The sequence below is a fragment of the Rhamphochromis longiceps genome, linkage group LG9, assembly GCF_057381845.1.
Source record: "Rhamphochromis longiceps isolate RC_006_pf linkage group LG9, R_longiceps_female_GT1.1, whole genome shotgun sequence".
Taxonomy (NCBI): Eukaryota; Metazoa; Chordata; class Actinopteri; order Cichliformes; family Cichlidae; genus Rhamphochromis; species Rhamphochromis longiceps.
In genome coordinates, this window is record NC_140565.1 from 34,313,243 (window position 1) to 34,330,554 (window position 17,312).

The following is a 17,312-nucleotide window of genomic DNA, read 5'->3' on the forward strand; positions in this document are numbered from 1 at the left end:
CTACCACCTGGGGCTCGACCGTGTCTTGCTTTTTATGGCCTTGATGCTTACCCAATCTTCAGGCTTCACTGGATTAGTGGAGTCCCCTAGGTCCTGTAGGGGGATTACATGAGATAATTACAGATATCTTTAACTACATCTTTTTTTAAACTGGACTAAATTTGCTTCTTCATCCTCGCCATCCCTAGAGAATGGTCTCAGTTTAGTTCAGGTAGTCTATATGGTCAACTATACACAATCTCAAATGTAGTTATTCTCATGTAAAAGTAGGCACTCAAACCAGTTCCTTCCTGTCTCCAAATGATTTTGTCCTATACTTGGATTTTAAACCTATTCCATACCGTCACTGTCATTATATTATGCTGCTATTCATACTGTCATCATATTAATGCTGCTATCCTGTATATATTGTACATACTATTGTTTGAGTACTTACGATTGTTTTTTTTTGTACTTTTTATATTTTACATTTATATTTATTATTGAAACTTGCACCAAGGGAGTGGCACTCCAATTTCGTTGTACTCTGTACAATGACAATAAAGGCTATTCTATTCTATTCTAAAGTGCCATTGTGTCTTTCTACTATGCCTGCTGATTGTAGGTTATAAGAACAGCTGCGTTTCACATTTATTCCCAGATGTTTTGTTAGGTGTTAGATGACCTGATTCATAAATAGACCCCCATTTATGTGTACTTTTTTACAAAAATCCATGTTTAAATGTTTGAACGGTTCTTTTGATCGGGGTATCGTTCCCCTTTTGGGTCTGTCCTGACTCTGAGGGTTGTTCTTTATGTACATTTCACATCTAGCACATTTTTTTAGTAGTTAATAAATCCATAGGTGTTAAATGCGTTGTTTATCATAGATGCATCCCTCCTGTTGAGAGTCATGTAGGAGAATTGCTCAAAATTGCATATTTATATACACTCTTAGGTAAGATGCACTTGCTTTCTGCTAAGTAGGTCCTAAACATTTCAAATTGCACTTTTTTTAATCCAGAGATGTTTTTCTGGGTTTGGCGCATGTTGCTGTATGCCTCACAAAATCTCTAAGTCTAAGTCTTGTGTGTGATTGTTCTAACATAAACAGCTCCATCAGTTTCCCTGACTCTGTGGTTGCCTTCGGTGTGCAGCACTGCTACAAATTGCTAACTGTTTTGGCAACTACAGGTTGTCCACTGTTGCCGAGTATTATATGGCCATGGAGGTAGCTACAACTGCTTGGAGGTTGAGGTTGCTCTAGAAATTGTATCGATACAGTGGCATTTATAAATGCACACTAGCTCCTACTATGCTTCCATCAGTCTGAAAGAATATTTGTCATTTAGAACAACTCAAGAGTCAACCTGCTCCCCAGTTGGTTGTATTCTGGTTATAAATCTATAGAACAGGAAGGTTACTGAGTGCAAATGTAATAGTTAATTAGTTAAGGAATTTCTTTTAAGTATGACTTTCTCTCTATGTAGACAGCAACAGATATGTGATTTGAATAATTAGAAACATATTGCATGTAATTACCAACCTGAAGGAATGAGGATGAGGATATAGATGTATTGGCAAGACAGTCATTCAAATCATAATCTCTTGATTTGCAGATACATTAAACAAAGCTGAAGTTAAGTATTATAATTATACAGAGTCCCAAGAATGTGGCAGGATAACTGGAATATCAGCATTCATAAAACATTCAGAAATATGGTCACTGGAAGAGGGTGGGTAGGTACCAGAGAGAAGAAACAGACAAGTACCAAACGGCAATGTGTGCTAACTAGAGGTCAGCGATCTGTCGGCTTCAGCCCCGACGGCGGGTCCGTGTCCATGTGAGAAAGGGGACATTTTACTGATTCTGATGCATCGGCGGGTCCGCGCTTTATGTTTACGTCTTTGTGCAGAATCCATGTTCCTGCTCTCATTTACTGTTTTAGCTGTTTGGTGGTTGTTGAAATTTTGTGAGGTTTAAACTGAGATTCTGGCTTTTCGGGCAAAATAAATTTATATTTAAAAAATCAATTCAGGATTTTAATGAATCGATATGACATTATCCAAGCAAGAATCGATTTCAATCGATAAATCGATAATCAAAACCTACCCTTAGTGCTTACAACGCATCCACTTAACACACTGTTTGCTGCTACAACTACACATGTTTCTTTTCCAAATATTTATTTATAAGTGACTTATGTATGTATGTATGTATGTATATATATGTATATATTGTACTATTCTTAGTTAGCATATTGTCTGTCTTGTCTTAATGTTGGTTTAAAATGGAGCACTGTAACAAAAAATAATTTCCCCCAGGGATCAATAAAGTATTCTGATTCTGATTCTGATTCTGATACTGCAAAGAAATTGAATCTGTTAAGCATGCACTGTTAGAATGCCAGGCACATGTCCAGGAGAGGAAGACGTTAATGGCAAATTTTGAGAAGCTAAAGATATTTTACATTAGAAAAACAGCCAGAAAAACTGTCTCAGGTCTGTGGTCAGCTGTTGAAATTTGTGATTAGAATGGATGCGTTTTTTTCCAGTTCCTGATCCACATTCCAGTCCAGTAGGTGGCGGTAATGCACTTTTGCAAAATGCCATTACACTTAAAAGAAGACTAAGAAGAAGAGTAAGGCTATCCCACTAGCATTGTTTTTATCGATAGTTGTGTCAGTCTGTTGACTTCGGCTCCATCACGGAAGTTCTCTCTGTTTGTGGGCTCATCTAAAGGTAAGTGTTTAGTAGGGATGGAAACTGAGATCATTTAGTCTAATTCCTTGGAATTGTTAGTCTGCCCGTCTACCCCCTGTCTTTTCTTACACTCGCGCTGTATTCAGCTGTTTTCAGTTCGTGTGTTGAAAAATGGTGGCGCAGTCTACAGCGTGGACATTGGCATTACTAGTTGTTATTGAACTAAAGAACGAGAGCGCGATGGTAGACGGGAAACGTCCTCCAGGATAGAAACAACACATAACGCTGCTAACACAACTTTAGCTCTTTGCAAGCATTTGCACAGACGGCATGCTAACGCTCAGCTAGCATAGAACTCACAGCGAAAGCTGAGTGAATAGAGATTGACAGACCACGTGACTTTCGTGCATTGCATTGTAGTTACGAGTGGTATTGCATTTCCAGCACCAGTAATCATTAATTCTGCGGTTTTAATGTCTACTTGGATTTTATTTGCCCCAAAATCAGTCATCTACAACACGACGGAGAACACGGCAGGTCCGTACAAAGGCAGACTTGACGAAAAGGCAAAACAAAGAACGAGGAAAAATCAAAGGAGTGAAAGGGTCAGACCCATACAAGCATACAGAGTGGAGTAAGGACGTTAGCGTGCTGCCCAGCTTTCATCACGCACATATTTATTATTATATGGTCCTAAGCAGTGTTGCCACAGTTACTTTGAAAAAGTAATATATTACGGACTACTGATTACTCCTTCCAAAAGTAACTTAGTTACTTTACTGATTACTTTATTTTTTAAAGTAACTAAGTTAGATTACTAGTTACTTTATTAGTTACTTTCAGAAGCTGCCAATAACACTCCCCACTGCCTCAACATAAAAACAACCGATTTTGCCAATACTCACTTTATTGGAAGTGTATTTTAACAGTAATGTCAACAATATATCTCCTGACATTTGAAGTTGAACTTAAAACTTTTTTCCTGACAGAAATACTTGTTTGTATGAAAATAAAGACAGTCTTGTTACTTCACTTAACATAAATACTTTTTATAAAAAAACAAACAAACAAACAAACAAAGAGTCTTTCTTGACTTCCCTTAAGATACTTTTTATACCATCCACATGTAAGCACTATTGTCCGCTTTTGTAACTTTGGACTAATCTTATGAAAAAAAAAAAAGAGACTGCAGGTCCAACTTAAATTGCCTTACTTCCTTGCAGGTAATTGTTTTAAGTTAATCAACTTGAAAACTTTAATAAGTTTATTAAGTGACTTTGATAAACTTAATTCAATTACTTGTAAATAGTTATTTAAATTGGATTCCCCATTCTCTGTTTTTTCAGTATATGTTGTCATCGCATGTTATGGGGGAAACAGTAGAGTGGAGCGAGTAAACCAGTGGTTGTACCTCATTAACAGAAGCTTCTCAAACCTTTTGTCAGAAAGTCGATTTCTTTTAGGCGTGAGCACCAAACCTCCCAGACTAAAAAGTCGCTCCACAGGAGCACTTGATGGGGTTGGAGTGTTATACTTTAAAAAAATTGTCTTTATGCTTGAAAATTTATGCAGAATCTGAAGGTCATAGCCTGACATCAGGTAGTCCATGACTTCTTTTTCTGCAGAATAGGTCTCCTCCTCTGGCTCTGCCTCAAAAGTGAAAAAGTCCATCTCACCTTGGCTGCTAGATGTAGTAGCACTGGGCACACTGGCAGGGTTTTTTGCCAGAGGAGCAGTGGTGCAACACTCTGCTGTCAGAAGCTGTTTTACTCGCTCCCTCCTTCCTGCATCTCTCAGCCATCGGAGTTTGAATTTTGGACAACTGGCAGCTGCAAGAAGGGCATCTTTGTCATCCAGCACACCGGCGAAACGAGTCTGAATAGCCTAAAAAACATAATTGATATTTTTATGCCTACAATTTATTATGTTATTGAATTATTTGCAAACCATGCCTAATATGAGATCAGTATTATGGATTAATTTTGTTTTAGGTTACTTGTAAACATTTTAATTGTTTTAATCTTATTTTTCAATGATAATTAATATTCTGTTCCATGTTTGTGAATTGTATGAAGCAAAAAATCTGACTAATTTCAAGATAGAGCGTACCTGTACAATGGCATCTGGAAGGCCTGCAGTCATCCTGGAGAGGTCATCTTTCACAGCCTGGGTCTTCTGCATCAGAACTTCAAGTGTTGGTAGTAAAGTTCCATATGTCCAGTGCTGCAGTCAGAGGTTTCATGGCCATGCAGTACTCATGCAGGAACTGGTATTCTTGATCTTTGAAGCACTTCAGTCCTAGCTTTGTGCACAGAGTATTCAGCTCACCCATGGGGATTTCTGCAATTCTCTTTACAGCATCAAAAAAGGAATTCCACCTTGTGGATGTTGGTATTAGGAGCTTTCTTTTGCTGATTTCTTCCACTGTTTCTGATGCAAGTGTAGATCTACTCGATTTGGTCCAAAGAGCTGTGCATTTTGCTGTGCTGCTCCTATACACAGCCCTGCTCTCTGCATTGGTTGTTAAATGTTTCTCCACATCACGTGTGCAAATTATGTTGATGGTGTGCGAAGCACACCTGCGGTGCGGGGGAAGAGACAGCTGACCATCACTTTCATTCTCAGCCGAGAGGATTTCTGACAGATCAGAAAAAGTGACATCATCGTCTTTGGGGCTGGACTCTTCCTCCTCCGTCTCATCATCGGACTCCGTGACAGGATGATAAACTTGAAACGCCTTAACAAAGTTGGATCCATTATCAGTAACTGTTGCAACTACTTTGTTGAGTAATCCATAAGAGGAGTGGATGTTTTCGATTTCTGTACCAATGACATCATACGTGTGTCTACCACGAATTCGCCTACATGCTAATGCAACCTTGTGACGCTCTAATGTGGTTCTACTGATCCAGTGGAGCGTTACTCCCATATAGCTTCTGTTGTTAGCAGTCCAAATATCCGCGGTAGTTGAAACAAAGTCAATCTCATTCAGTGTGGCCTTCAAATTTCTCTCCATTTCTGTAAACTCCTTCTCCAAGTAAGAAGTAAAAGTCGTTCGGTGAGGCAGCTCGGCATTAACAGAAGTAGGGATCTTTTTTATTATGGCACGAAACGAGGGCGAGTCAACAGTGTTTATAGGTAGCATTTCTTCTACAATATACTGCGCGACCAACTTCTTCAATTCTTCATCACTTACTGGTTTTGCACCAAAGTCCAACTTTTGTTGTTTGGGGGGTGTAGGACCTTCTGCGGAAGTCACGGCTCTCTGCTTCGGACCACTTGGTGGGACTCTCTCTGTGAGTTTGACTGTGCTGTGCTGCGACTCCAAATGTTTCTTTAAGTTTGACGTAGTGTTTTTGAAGGTAGATAACACTTTTTCGCCAACACAGAGTGTACAACGAACCTTAATATTTAAATCTTTAGTTGACAGAAACTCAAAATAGTGACCATATTTCCAGCTAAAGAACGAACATCTCTCTCCCTCCATTGTTGTTTACACTTTTTTACGTCGCTGGCTGCTTGTGAGCGGGAAACGTGACCTGTCGCTTATGTGACGTTTCACGACACGTATGCGTTTGTCATCCGCTGAGACGAAAAGAAAAAACCAAATCTTTTTGCTTAAAAAAAAATAGTAACGCACAGTGGTTTGGACAAGTAACTTTAATCTGACTACTGTTATGGAAATAGTAACGCGTTAGATTAGTCGTTACTGAAAAAGGGGTCATATTCGGAGTAACGCGTTACTAAGCAACGCGTTACCGGCATCACTGGTCCTAAGTGTGAGTGCATACACTCACAAAATGTTTAGTGACTTCAGATCCCTGCAACAAGCCCAGGTCCAGTTTACTTTGGTGATTTGGACTATTCCATTTCACAGCTGTTGTTACATTTTTGTCCTTTATCTCCTGTACAGGCCAACGCAATCTAATTGTTGTTTCAGGTTGTAGTGTTACACAACATTTTCAGATCTAATAGAAATAAAATGTAATCGTAATTCATTCAGTTATTATCTTTGTTTATAACTGGCATTATTGTTTCATTCTATTATAGAATCTTATAAGAAAGAGGCAAAATTGTATTCAATGGTGCTTTATTAGCTGCTTCGGTGAAAAACAAATCAACAATGCAACAAAAAAAACAACTTACTGGAAAACAGTTATTCATCACTTGCTTGCTTCAGTACAACACGTGGGCACATATATGCAGGACTTTTCATGGCTGTTTTGATATCGCTCTCTCTCTTAACCGATCAAATCTGGCTATGGTAGCAGATTTAAACTCGGTCTGACCCAGGTTGATAGAGGGCGCCAGTCTGGATCGCATTCCTGCATTTTGTAGGCTGGTTTTCCTACAAAACACAACAAACATTAGCCCGCAAAGCCACAGTGAAAGTAGCATAGCCCAACAAATTCAATTCAAATGAAGACTTATTTGTAACCTACATCAACAATTATGTTATGATAAATTACGTAATAACTACAACAGAAGACTTACCTTTGTGGAAATGCTTGGAGTGTTCTGGGACGTTATATTTGGTCTTCGAATGGCTGCAATCCAGGCCATCCATCAGCTCTTTGTTACTTCGGAAACATGGCTTGAACAATCTCTTCCACGACCGAATCCGATAAAAAACGATCACTTTACCCGTTTCTACCTGTTCATATTTCTACAGTATAATCTACGTAACTTTGAAGTCTCCTTGAGCGGATTTTCATCTTTGCTATCTGCCTATCGCCTTTGTGTTCATACCTAAATACTAGGAGAAATATCAAATGTGTCTTCAGCAGTGTTGGGGAGTAACGGAATACATGTACCGCCGTTATGTATTTAAAATACAAAATATGAGTAACTGTATTCTGTTACAGTTACCGTTTAAAAAGGTGGTATTTAGAATACAGTTACTTTGTTGAAATAAATGGATTGCACTGCGGTACTTTCCTGTTTCATATTGTCGCGGGTCAGGCCTGTTTGGGTTTTGTTTGACAGCTACGTGCTGTTGTTCCAGGCGGCAGCGTTACGGTTGCCATGGTTACAGGGCGACGCTCTCTCTCTCTCTCTGCGACTGTGTGTTTCCTGGGTGAGAGAGCGCCTTTTTGTTGTTGTTGTTATGCTAAGCTAATAGGCAGAATGCTACAGGCAGAGGCAAAGAATGTAGCATCATAGGCAGTGTAGTCCGTGCTGCAGGGAGAATGGACTGCCATACACGTTATGGGTCTGTGAGCAAGAGGAGGGAGAAAAAGGAAAGTCATAAAGTACAAGCTGTCATCGAGCAGAAACGGGAGCTGGAAGCATGTAAATATAATAATAACCACTGCAGCCAAAAAGAGAGTCTGATGAGCCCAGTTGTAAGTAAGCTATTAAGACTCGACTGTACGCCGTGTTCGTGTTTTCCTCCGAAAACAATAAGTTCCATTGGAGCAGCCTTTCAACGCCTCTCTCTGTCTCTCGCAAGAAAAGTTGACCCACACAACAAAGTAAAGCTATTTTTCGGCTACGAGCCCGACACGAACCCGACGTATTAGCCAGAGGTCCCTTTACTACAGTTCGGAGTCGCGGACCTTCAGTAACAGTAATAAATCACACAGCAATAGTACATTCACATAGTTGTAAAAAGCATGATAATGTATTAAGCAATCCAAAGTATTCAGAATATGTTTCTGTCATTGAGTAACGTAATGGAATACATTTTAAGAGTAACCTTCCCAACACTGGTCTTCACACACAGTTAACACACACAGTTTTTTGACAAGTAATGTGTTGCGTGACATATTCACATATATGTATGACTGCTGAAAATGCTCACCATTGAAAATAGATATAACTTAAATAAATGTAATTATTAATCCCTGAGGAAACACATAATATCCTTAGAATAGGGCACTGGAGGTCGTGACCTAATTTCTCAATGGTGCAACCAAAAAAAATCTTGCGTCACGCTGGTGCGATTAGCCGTTCAAGAAAGAAAAAAAACCCAGTCTGAAAGTCTCTGTGTGGTTAACAACAGACACACATTATGCCCATATCATGGTCTAAACCAATCAGAGATAGTCAAGGGTGGGACCTCTTTTATTGACTGTGTTCCAGATATTCCTGTAGGTGCAGGCGGAGAGAGGGAGGTGAGTGGCCTAGGCCTGATAGAAGTAGATGTAGCTGTGGGTAATGAGAAAATCTTTTAAGAAAGATTAATAAATTTGTCATGAAGTTGAGGCCTGATCCATCCGAAATTCATAGCCAGTGCTCTGACAGTGAGCCATCAACCTCTGAGGTTATGTTTAACACTGTTTCGGAGACAGCATTAGATAATGAGCCACATATGATCGACTCCGAGCCAGAGCCCGCTGACAGTAAAAGTGGGGCAAGTGTATACAATTCAAAGAGAGTGGCTTGACCAGTTTCACTGGCTAAGATACAGTAAAGCCAGTCAGTCTGCCCCAGGGCAGCTGTGGCTACAACTGTAGCTCGCCTTCACCAGTGTATGAATGTGGGAGTAAATGAATAGTGGTATTGTAAAGCGCTTTGAGGGGTCCCGAAATGCGCTATATAAATGCAATCTATTATTATTATTATTATTATTATTATTATTATTATTATTATTATTATTAAAGCTGACAACATGATGCGCAGCATTTACTGTGGTGCAATGGTGGTTTTTGATACGGGAGACATGGGCCATACCACAGAGTGGCATCGTGGGCATCAGCAGAAAAAGATGCTTGCACCCATGCTGCCCCGACATCATAACAGCTCAAATGTGCAGTTGATGTGATAGTGACGGGCTGCTGAACCAATCAACTGGAATTCTTTTGGAACACCAAAAATACTTTGGCTCACGTGGTTTCATGGAATTATGTAAAATAGTGTCGTGGAGTGTCATAATGCTATTAAAATCCTCACATATTTGAAACTGTAAAAGACAGACATAGCTTTGATTCAAGAGATACATCTTGATGGGGTGGAATCATTAAAGTTGAAAAGAGACTGGGTGTCCCAAGTTTACCTTAGTGCATTTTCCAGTAGGAAAAGAGGCGTGGTTATATTGATTAGAAGAAATTTGGATTTTCAAGTACTCAATCATTATACGGATCTGGAGAGTAGATGGGTGGTCTTGGATGCATGTCTACAGGGGCAGAAAGTGACATTGGTCAACATATATGCCCCCAATTCTCCTCAACCACAATTTTTTCATGAAGTGTGTAGCACAGTGCGGAATATTGGAAATATAAATATTGTAATTGGTGGGGATTTTAACCAGGTCAGGGATGTGTTTTTTGATTAATCCTCTCGTCTTAGACCAAATAAGCACCCTGTAGATGCTGCTTTGGACGTTGTGTCAGAGGAGCTGAGCTTGTTGGATATACGAAGACTTCTGTATCCTCAAGAAAGAGACTATACTTTCTTTTCCCATCCTCACTTTACTTTCTGGTGTCTCGCTCTCTGGTGAGTCAAATTGTCGGGTCCTCCATTGGTAATATTTCAGTAACTGATCATGCTCCCATTGAAAGTTTTGTCCTTGGGATAAACTAGTCTGTTTTGTTTCGCTTAATGCATCTTATTCCCGAAAAGTAGGATAGTTGTTTCTGGGGTTTCACCTTAAAGCTTCATAATTATTGTTGTCACTGAGCAGTGTACTGTTTATTTGCTCTGCTTCTATTTGTCAGGGATAAATTACATATCTATACATTTTATGTCCCAGCTAAATAACAAGTCTGGTGGAGAAGCAGAGGAACAATTTCAGCCCTTTGGATTCAGCTCAGCCACTAGAGAGGAAACAATGACTTCAACACAAAAGGTGAGAAAAATGATCACAGTTACACTGTTGCTGAAGTTGTGTGCACAGCTGGTTGTTAACAGCAGCTTTATCTTTTCCATCCTGGGCTCCTCTATACACACAGAATCTACATTCACAAACAAAAACCTTAGAAGTTACAAGAAAATACAAAGACCATATTTTATCAGCACTTGCTTACTTAGCACTTAGGCCGAGCAATAAGGCGGTAGACGATGAATAAGGCCCCCAAAGTGGAAGCGCCTTTCACCAACAACATCAGCTAGAGGGTGGGTGCCTGCTCTTTGTGAGACCTCTTCGTTCATCTTCTGGTCCCAATAGGAAATTCTCATGATTCACCGCAGACCACGTTGTTGAAGCATATTCAGGCTTCGAGTGATCGCATTTGTTGAGTGCCAGTCGGAAGATGATAGAGTTGAATAGTTTGATCTTGAGCCTAGCATTCAGGGAGGTCAATTTCCAAATAGGTTGGAGACATCAGAGAACACCGGCCGCCTTCTCTGCTTTGATGTTGACATCTTGATCAGAGATCCCGTCATTTGAGATGATGCTGACCAGATACATGAAATTCTCCACCTCTTCAGCACGTTGTTGGTTGATCATGACAGGAACTAGTGCATGTGCATAGCCAACTCGGAGTACCTTGGTCTTCTTGGCACTGATTCTTAAACCTACTTTCATGGTCTCCCTCTGCAGAGCTGCAGTTGACTCTTGGAGGTCTTACTGAGCCGAGCCCAACAGGGTGATGTTGCCTGGAAAAAAGTCCAAGTCGATGAGATTACGCCCTTTTTTCCAGGGGACACCGATACTAGCTTGGTCAGCTGATCGTCGCATGATGAAGTCACTTGATAAAAGGAAGAGGAAAGGTGATAGTACGCATGCCAGTATTAATAATAATAATAATAATGGATTGGATTTATATAGCGCTTTTCAAGGCACCCAAAGCACTTTACCATGCCACTATTCATCTCAAAGAAATCTTCTCAGCCATCAGCCGTCTGGATGCAGCAGCGGGAGTTGGCATAGAGACCATGAAGGGCATATACAAACTGCTGGGGGACTCCATAGTGACGTAGGATAGCCTTCTTGAAATCGATGGAATTGATAGAACTCTTCCTTTGGTATTCCAATGTTTGTTCAATGATCGTGCGGAGAGTGAAGATTTGCTCGACACAGGACCGGCCACTCCAGCCTGCTCATCGTCCACTGCGCATCATGAAATTTCCCCTTGTGGGACTACTAAAGGTATATCAATCCCAATTCGAAAGAACGAGGCAAAGTAACTTCCCGGGTACTGACAGTAGCGTGATGCCCCACCAGTTGTTACATTCTCCCAAATCGCCTTTCTTCGGAAGTTTGATGACGCCTTTGGTCTCATCAGGTACACGCGATGTTGACCAGCTGGCGTTTAGGAGTCATGTAAGAGCGAATTCCAACTGGGGTCCACCGTGCTTCAACATTTCGGGGAGGGCCTCATCCAAGCCAGGGGCCTTTCCACTCTTGAGGACTCAGATCATTGTCTTGACTTCGGTAACACAGATTTGTCCGATATCGACTGGAAAAAGCTCCATGGAGGGTGCCAGGTCTTCGTCCACCTGGTCCTGAACCGACTTCGCCAAACTACATTCATCAATGGGGTCCCATGAATGGTGGGAGGTACGAGTCGTATTCATGTTAAAGCTGGGCCAATTTACCAGTTTGTAACGGAGTCTGTACATTCCATATTCCATAACGGGTAGTTTCTTCTGGGTCGAAATTTGATCGACCATCGAGCAGGTAACGACCTGAGGGCTTTCCTCCACTGCTGTCATCAAGGGTTGCCGATCATCTTCGCCCTGGTTCAATCGATGATGAGATTTGTTTGCTCTTTCCGTAGCAATCGAGGTTTTAAAAGGCGGGGTTGCTAACCCCATGCCCAACCCTCCTCCTTTCTCATATGGCCTTGGGACCAGCAATGGCAGAGTTTTTATCAGCACACAATATCATCAGCTAACTCACAATTTTTCATACAGTCATTTTCTCCAGTGATCAGTACTTCTTTTATTATGTCATTTTCCTTACAACTCCCATTGTAGCACTTCTTTGTAATGTGATATTATCTCCAGAATGTGGTGATAACAGACCTACAACGTGTTTGTTGACGTCTTTGATTCCACTAATGGAGTCAGTTTCAGTTTGTTCCACGACTGCATTTTAATCACTGCCTCTGTTTGTATCTCTGTCACTGCAGGACCAACATGGAGCGAGAAGTCAGCGCTCTCAGGAGGCCGACAAACCTCACCGAAAAAAGGGGCAGAAAAAATACACCTGTGATGAGTGTGGGAAGTATTTTACCCATCTTGGAAACTTTAAAACACACCAACTCGTCCACAGTGGAGTTAAAGCACACAGCTGTGACTTGTGTGGAAAGTCTTTTGCCCAGGCTGGAACCTTAAGAATACACCAACTCATCCACAGTGGAGTTAAAGCATACTGCTGTGATGAGTGTGGAAAGTCTTTTACCCAGCCTAGTCACTTAAATGCACACCAACTCATCCACAGTGGAGTTAAAGCACACAGATGTAACTTGTGTGGAAAGTATTTTACCCAGGCTGGAACCTTAAGAATACACCAACTCATCCACAGTGGAGTTAAAGCACACAGATGTAACTTGTGTGGAAAGTATTTTACCCGGGCTGGAACCTTAAGAAAACACCAACTCGTCCACAGTGGATTTAAAGCACACTACTGTGACTTGTGTGGAAAATCTTTTTCTCAGGCTGACAACTTAAAAACACACCAACTGATCCACAGTGGAGTTAAACCATACATTTGTGACTTGTGTGGAAAATCTTTTGCCCATCCTAGAAGCTTAAAAATGCATCAACTGATCCACACTGGAGTTAAAGCACACAGCTGTGATCAGTGTGGTAAAACGTTTGCTCGCAGTTGCAACTTACGACGTCATCAAGATACCCACTCTGGAATTAAGGCGAATAGCTGTGACAAGTGTGGTAAAACCTTTAGTAGTATAAGTTACCTAAAAAGACACCTGCGGATTCACACTGGACAGGATGTTTACTGCTGTGATCAGTGTGAGAAAGTCTTTACAACAGCCACACAGTTACATCACCACACATTTACCCACACTGAAGAGAGACCTTATAAATGTGACCTGTGTGAGAAGACTTTTAAAGCACCACATTCTCTGAAAGGGCACCAGCAGATCCACACCAGAAGGAAACTCTATAAGTGCAGTTACTGTGAGGTATGTATTTATATTTTTATCTTGTATTTTAAGCCTGACTGTTTGGAACAACTCTGCTCTTTAAATTTGTTTTAGCATGTTAGTTATTCTACTGCAGTTAAAGTTAGTGTTGTGAGGTTCATCAGATTTTAGTTTCAGTTATTATTTTTTTCTTCCATGATCATAAAAACACTAAATAATTACTTTTCTACCCTTTCTTCCAAATTTATGACTGCTACAATCTGGTCAGTGTTAGATGACTTATTATGTTCTTTACTAACTAAAAACAATTATTTTTGCTTCAAATTGGGAGTGAGACCGATTGGATTGGAACTTTTCATATGTACTTGTGAAGAATATGATGTAACTTGTTGTTTAGATATGATTGTTTGTATATTAAATGAACTACCGTATTTTCACGACCATAAGACGCACTGTACTAAAAGGCGCAGTCTCAGTTATGTGTGCCATTACTGTATTTAACACACACATAAGGCGCACTGGATCATAGGGCGCATACAGTGGGGCAAAAAAGTATTTAGTCAGCCACTGATTGTGCAAGTTCCCCCACCTAAAATGATGACAGAGGTCAGTAATTTGCACCAGAGGTACACTTCAACTGTGAGAGACAGAATGTGAAAAAAAAAATCCATGAATCCACATGGTAGGATTTGTAAAGAATTTATTCGTAAATCAGGGTGGAAAATAAGTATTTGGTCAATAACAAAAATACAACTCAATACTTTGTAACATAACCTTTGTTGGCAATAACAGAGGTCAAATGTTTACTATAGGTCTTTACCAGGTTTGCACACACAGTAGCTGGTATTTTGGCCCATTCCTCCATGCAGATCTTCTCGAGAGCAGTGATGTTTTGGGGCTGTCGCCGAGCAACACGGACTTTCAACTCCCGCCACAGATTTTCTATGGGGTTGAGGTCTGGAGACTGGCTAGGCCACTCCAGGACTTTCAAATGCTTCTTACGGAGCCACTCCTTTGTTGCCCGGGCGGTGTATTTTGGATCATTGTCATGTTGGAAGACCCAGCCTCGTTTCATCTTCAAAGTTCTCACTGATGGAAGGAGGTTTTGGCTCAAAATCTCACGATACATGGCCCCATTCATTCTGTCCTTAACACGGATCAGTCGTCCTGTCCCCTTGGCAGAAAAACAGCCCCATAGCATGATGTTTCCACCCCCATGCTTCACAGTAGGTATGGTGTTCTTGGGATGCAACTCCGTATTCTTCGTCCTCCAAACACGACGAGTTGAGTTTATACCAAAAAGTTCTACTTTGGTTTCATCTGACCACATGACATTCTCCCAATCCTCTGCTGTATCATCCATGTGCTCTCTGGCAAACTTCAGACGGGCCTGGACATGCACTGGCTTCAGCAGCGGAACACGTCTGGCACTGCGGGATTTGATTCCCTGCCGTTGTAGTGTGTTACTGATGGTGACCTTTGTTACTTTGGTCCCAGCTCTCTGCAGGTCATTCACCAGGTCCCCCCGTGTGGTTCTGGGATCTTTGCTCACCGTTCTCATGATCATTTTGACCCCACGGGATGAGATCTTGCGTGGAGCCCCAGATCGAGGGAGATTATCAGTGGTCTTGTATGTCTTCCATTTTCTGATGATTGCTCCCACAGTTGATTTTTTCACACCAAGCTGCTTGCCTATTGTAGATTCACTCTTCCCAGTCTGGTGCAGGTCTACAATAATTTTCCTGGTGTCCTTCGAAAGCTCTTTGGTCTTGGCCATGGCGGAGTTTGGAGTCTGACTGTTTGAGGCTGTGGACAGGTGTCTTTTATACAGATGATGAGTTCAAACAGGTGCCATTCATACAGGTAACGAGTGGGGGACAGAAAAGCTTCTTACAGAAGACGTTACAGGTCTGTGAGAGCCAGAGATTTTCCTTGTTTGAGGTGACCAAATACTTATTTTCCACCCTGATTTACCAATAAATTCTTTACAAATCCTACCATGTGAATTCATGGATTTTTTTTTTTCACATTCTGTCTCTCACAGTTGAAGTGTACCTCTGGTGCAAATTAAATTACTGACCTCTGTCATCATTTTAGGTGGGGGACTTGCACAATCGGTGGCTGACTAAATACTTTTTTGCCCCACTGTACAAGTACCGTATGCGTATTTAAAAATAAAGCGGGAGCAAACCTGAGTTCGGTACCTTACTCACATTTCTATTACCGGTAATCGTCATCATCAACAACACACAAGCATACAAGTGTGCGTATTTAAAAATAAAGCAGGAGCAAAACGAAGTTTGGTACTCACATTTTTATCATCAATCAAACCCATCGAAGTCCTCATCCTCTGTGTCTGAATTGAACAGCTGCGCTAAATCTCCATCAAACATGCCAGGTTCACTTTCTTCACTGTCAGTCACTTTCCGTGCCGTGCGGCTCCTCGGAAATGATGCCGGCTTTTGCGAAAGCTCGAACAACAGTGCCAGCAGACATGTTAGCCCAAGCATCTACAATCCATTGGCAAATTGTGGCGTAACTCGCCCGGCGCTGCCTTCCACTCTTGGTGAAACTGTGGTCTCCATCGGTCATCCATCGCTCCCAGGCCGCTCGCAGCCTTACTTTGAACGGGCGATTCACACCGATGCCCAGCGGTTGGAGTTCCTTTGTCAGGCCTCCCGGAATGACAGCAAGCTCACAGTTCATTTGTTTCACATCGGCTGTGAGATGGGCACGCATAGAGTCACAGATTAAGAGCGATGGTGATGCGTGGAAAAAACCACCTGGTCTCCTTACATACACCTCCCTCAGCCAGTCTTTCATCATTTCCTCATCCATCCAGCCCTTTTCATTTGCCTTAATGATGATTCCTGCTGGAAACTTCTCTTTAGGCAAAGTCTTTCGCGTAAAAATCACCATAGGCGGCAGTTTCTGTCCATTAGCATGGCAGCCAAGCACAACAGTAAAAGACGACTTTTCATACCCCGTTGTGCGTATCGCTACCGTGCTGGTCCCCTTCTTCTCCACAGTGTGACTCACCGGGATGTCAAAAGTGAGCGGGACCTCGTCCATGTTAGTGATGTGGCTGGGCTGGATGTTTTTGTCGCCGATGTGTTTGCTGCAGTAGGAGCGGAAGATGGCCAGCTTTTCCTTATAATCCGCTGGAAGTTGCTGCGCTACCGTAGTCCTGGTCCGGATGGAAAAATGGCACCGTTTCATAAAACGAAAGCACCAAGACGGACCTCCTTGGAAATGTTCAATGTTCATCTCTTCAGCTAGTGAAACTGCTTTTAGCCGAATGGTGACTGTCGAAACGCTTCTCCCGCTCGTTCTTTGCTCAATGATCCAACTCGGCCACACTTCACCCTTTAGCGTTCTCATGGTGTTCTCTACTACGTCCTCATTACAACACACAGGGCGCACTGCGCTATAGGGCGCGCCGTACTTTTTGAAGAAAATCTAAGACTTTTAAGTGCGCCTTATGGTCGTGAAAATACGGTAGATGGAAAAATGGAGAGTCATTTTCGCCTATTAAGTTGAGTGTTATAATGTAAACAGTAAAATGTAACTGGATGTTGGCAGAGATGCTCTTTATTTCAGGCAATGTTCAGGATAAAAATGTTAAAGGAGTTCCCC

General features: G+C 41.5%; 3 protein-coding genes across 3 annotated transcripts in view; 1 reads left to right on the forward strand and 2 right to left on the reverse strand.

Annotated features, from left to right (window-relative positions):
- Positions 1-2,581: 2,581 nt before the first annotated feature.
- Positions 2,582-17,312, forward strand: part of LOC146662743 (uncharacterized) — a 36,702-nt gene continuing 21,971 nt past the window's right edge. Inside the window, exons 1-3 of the mRNA XM_085419408.1 lie at positions 2,582-2,721; positions 10,376-10,471; positions 12,699-13,715. Coding sequence (XP_085275534.1) covers positions 10,454-10,471; positions 12,699-13,715 — 1,035 coding nt within the window. The 5' untranslated portion in view covers positions 2,582-2,721; positions 10,376-10,453. The remainder of the gene's footprint in view (positions 2,722-10,375; positions 10,472-12,698; positions 13,716-17,312) is intronic.
- LOC146662744 (uncharacterized) lies at positions 2,728-4,886 on the reverse strand. The gene is made up of 2 exons (XM_085419407.1): positions 4,792-4,886; positions 2,728-4,566 (listed from the first exon to the last, which is right to left on the reverse strand). Exons 1-2 carry the CDS (start codon positions 4,861-4,863, stop codon positions 4,048-4,050), a joined length of 591 nt encoding a protein of 196 aa, XP_085275533.1. The 5' UTR covers positions 4,864-4,886; the 3' UTR covers positions 2,728-4,047.
- LOC146662745 (uncharacterized) lies at positions 4,871-6,290 on the reverse strand. The gene has a single exon (XM_085417916.1). The coding sequence runs from the start codon at positions 6,167-6,169 to the stop codon at positions 4,871-4,873; it is 1,299 nt and encodes a 432-aa protein (XP_085274042.1). The 5' UTR covers positions 6,170-6,290.

Coding starts and splice junctions, on each gene's coding strand:
- LOC146662744 (XM_085419407.1), bottom strand. CDS start 4,863: ATGCAGAAGACCCAGGCTGTGAAAGATGACCTCTCCAGGATGACTGCA. Junction 4,567..4,791: donor TTCCAGATGCCATTGTACAG/GTACGCTCTATC, acceptor TATGTTTTTTAG/GCTATTCAGACTCGTTTCGC.
- LOC146662745 (XM_085417916.1), bottom strand. CDS start 6,169: ATGGAGGGAGAGAGATGTTCGTTCTTTAGCTGGAAATATGGTCACTAT.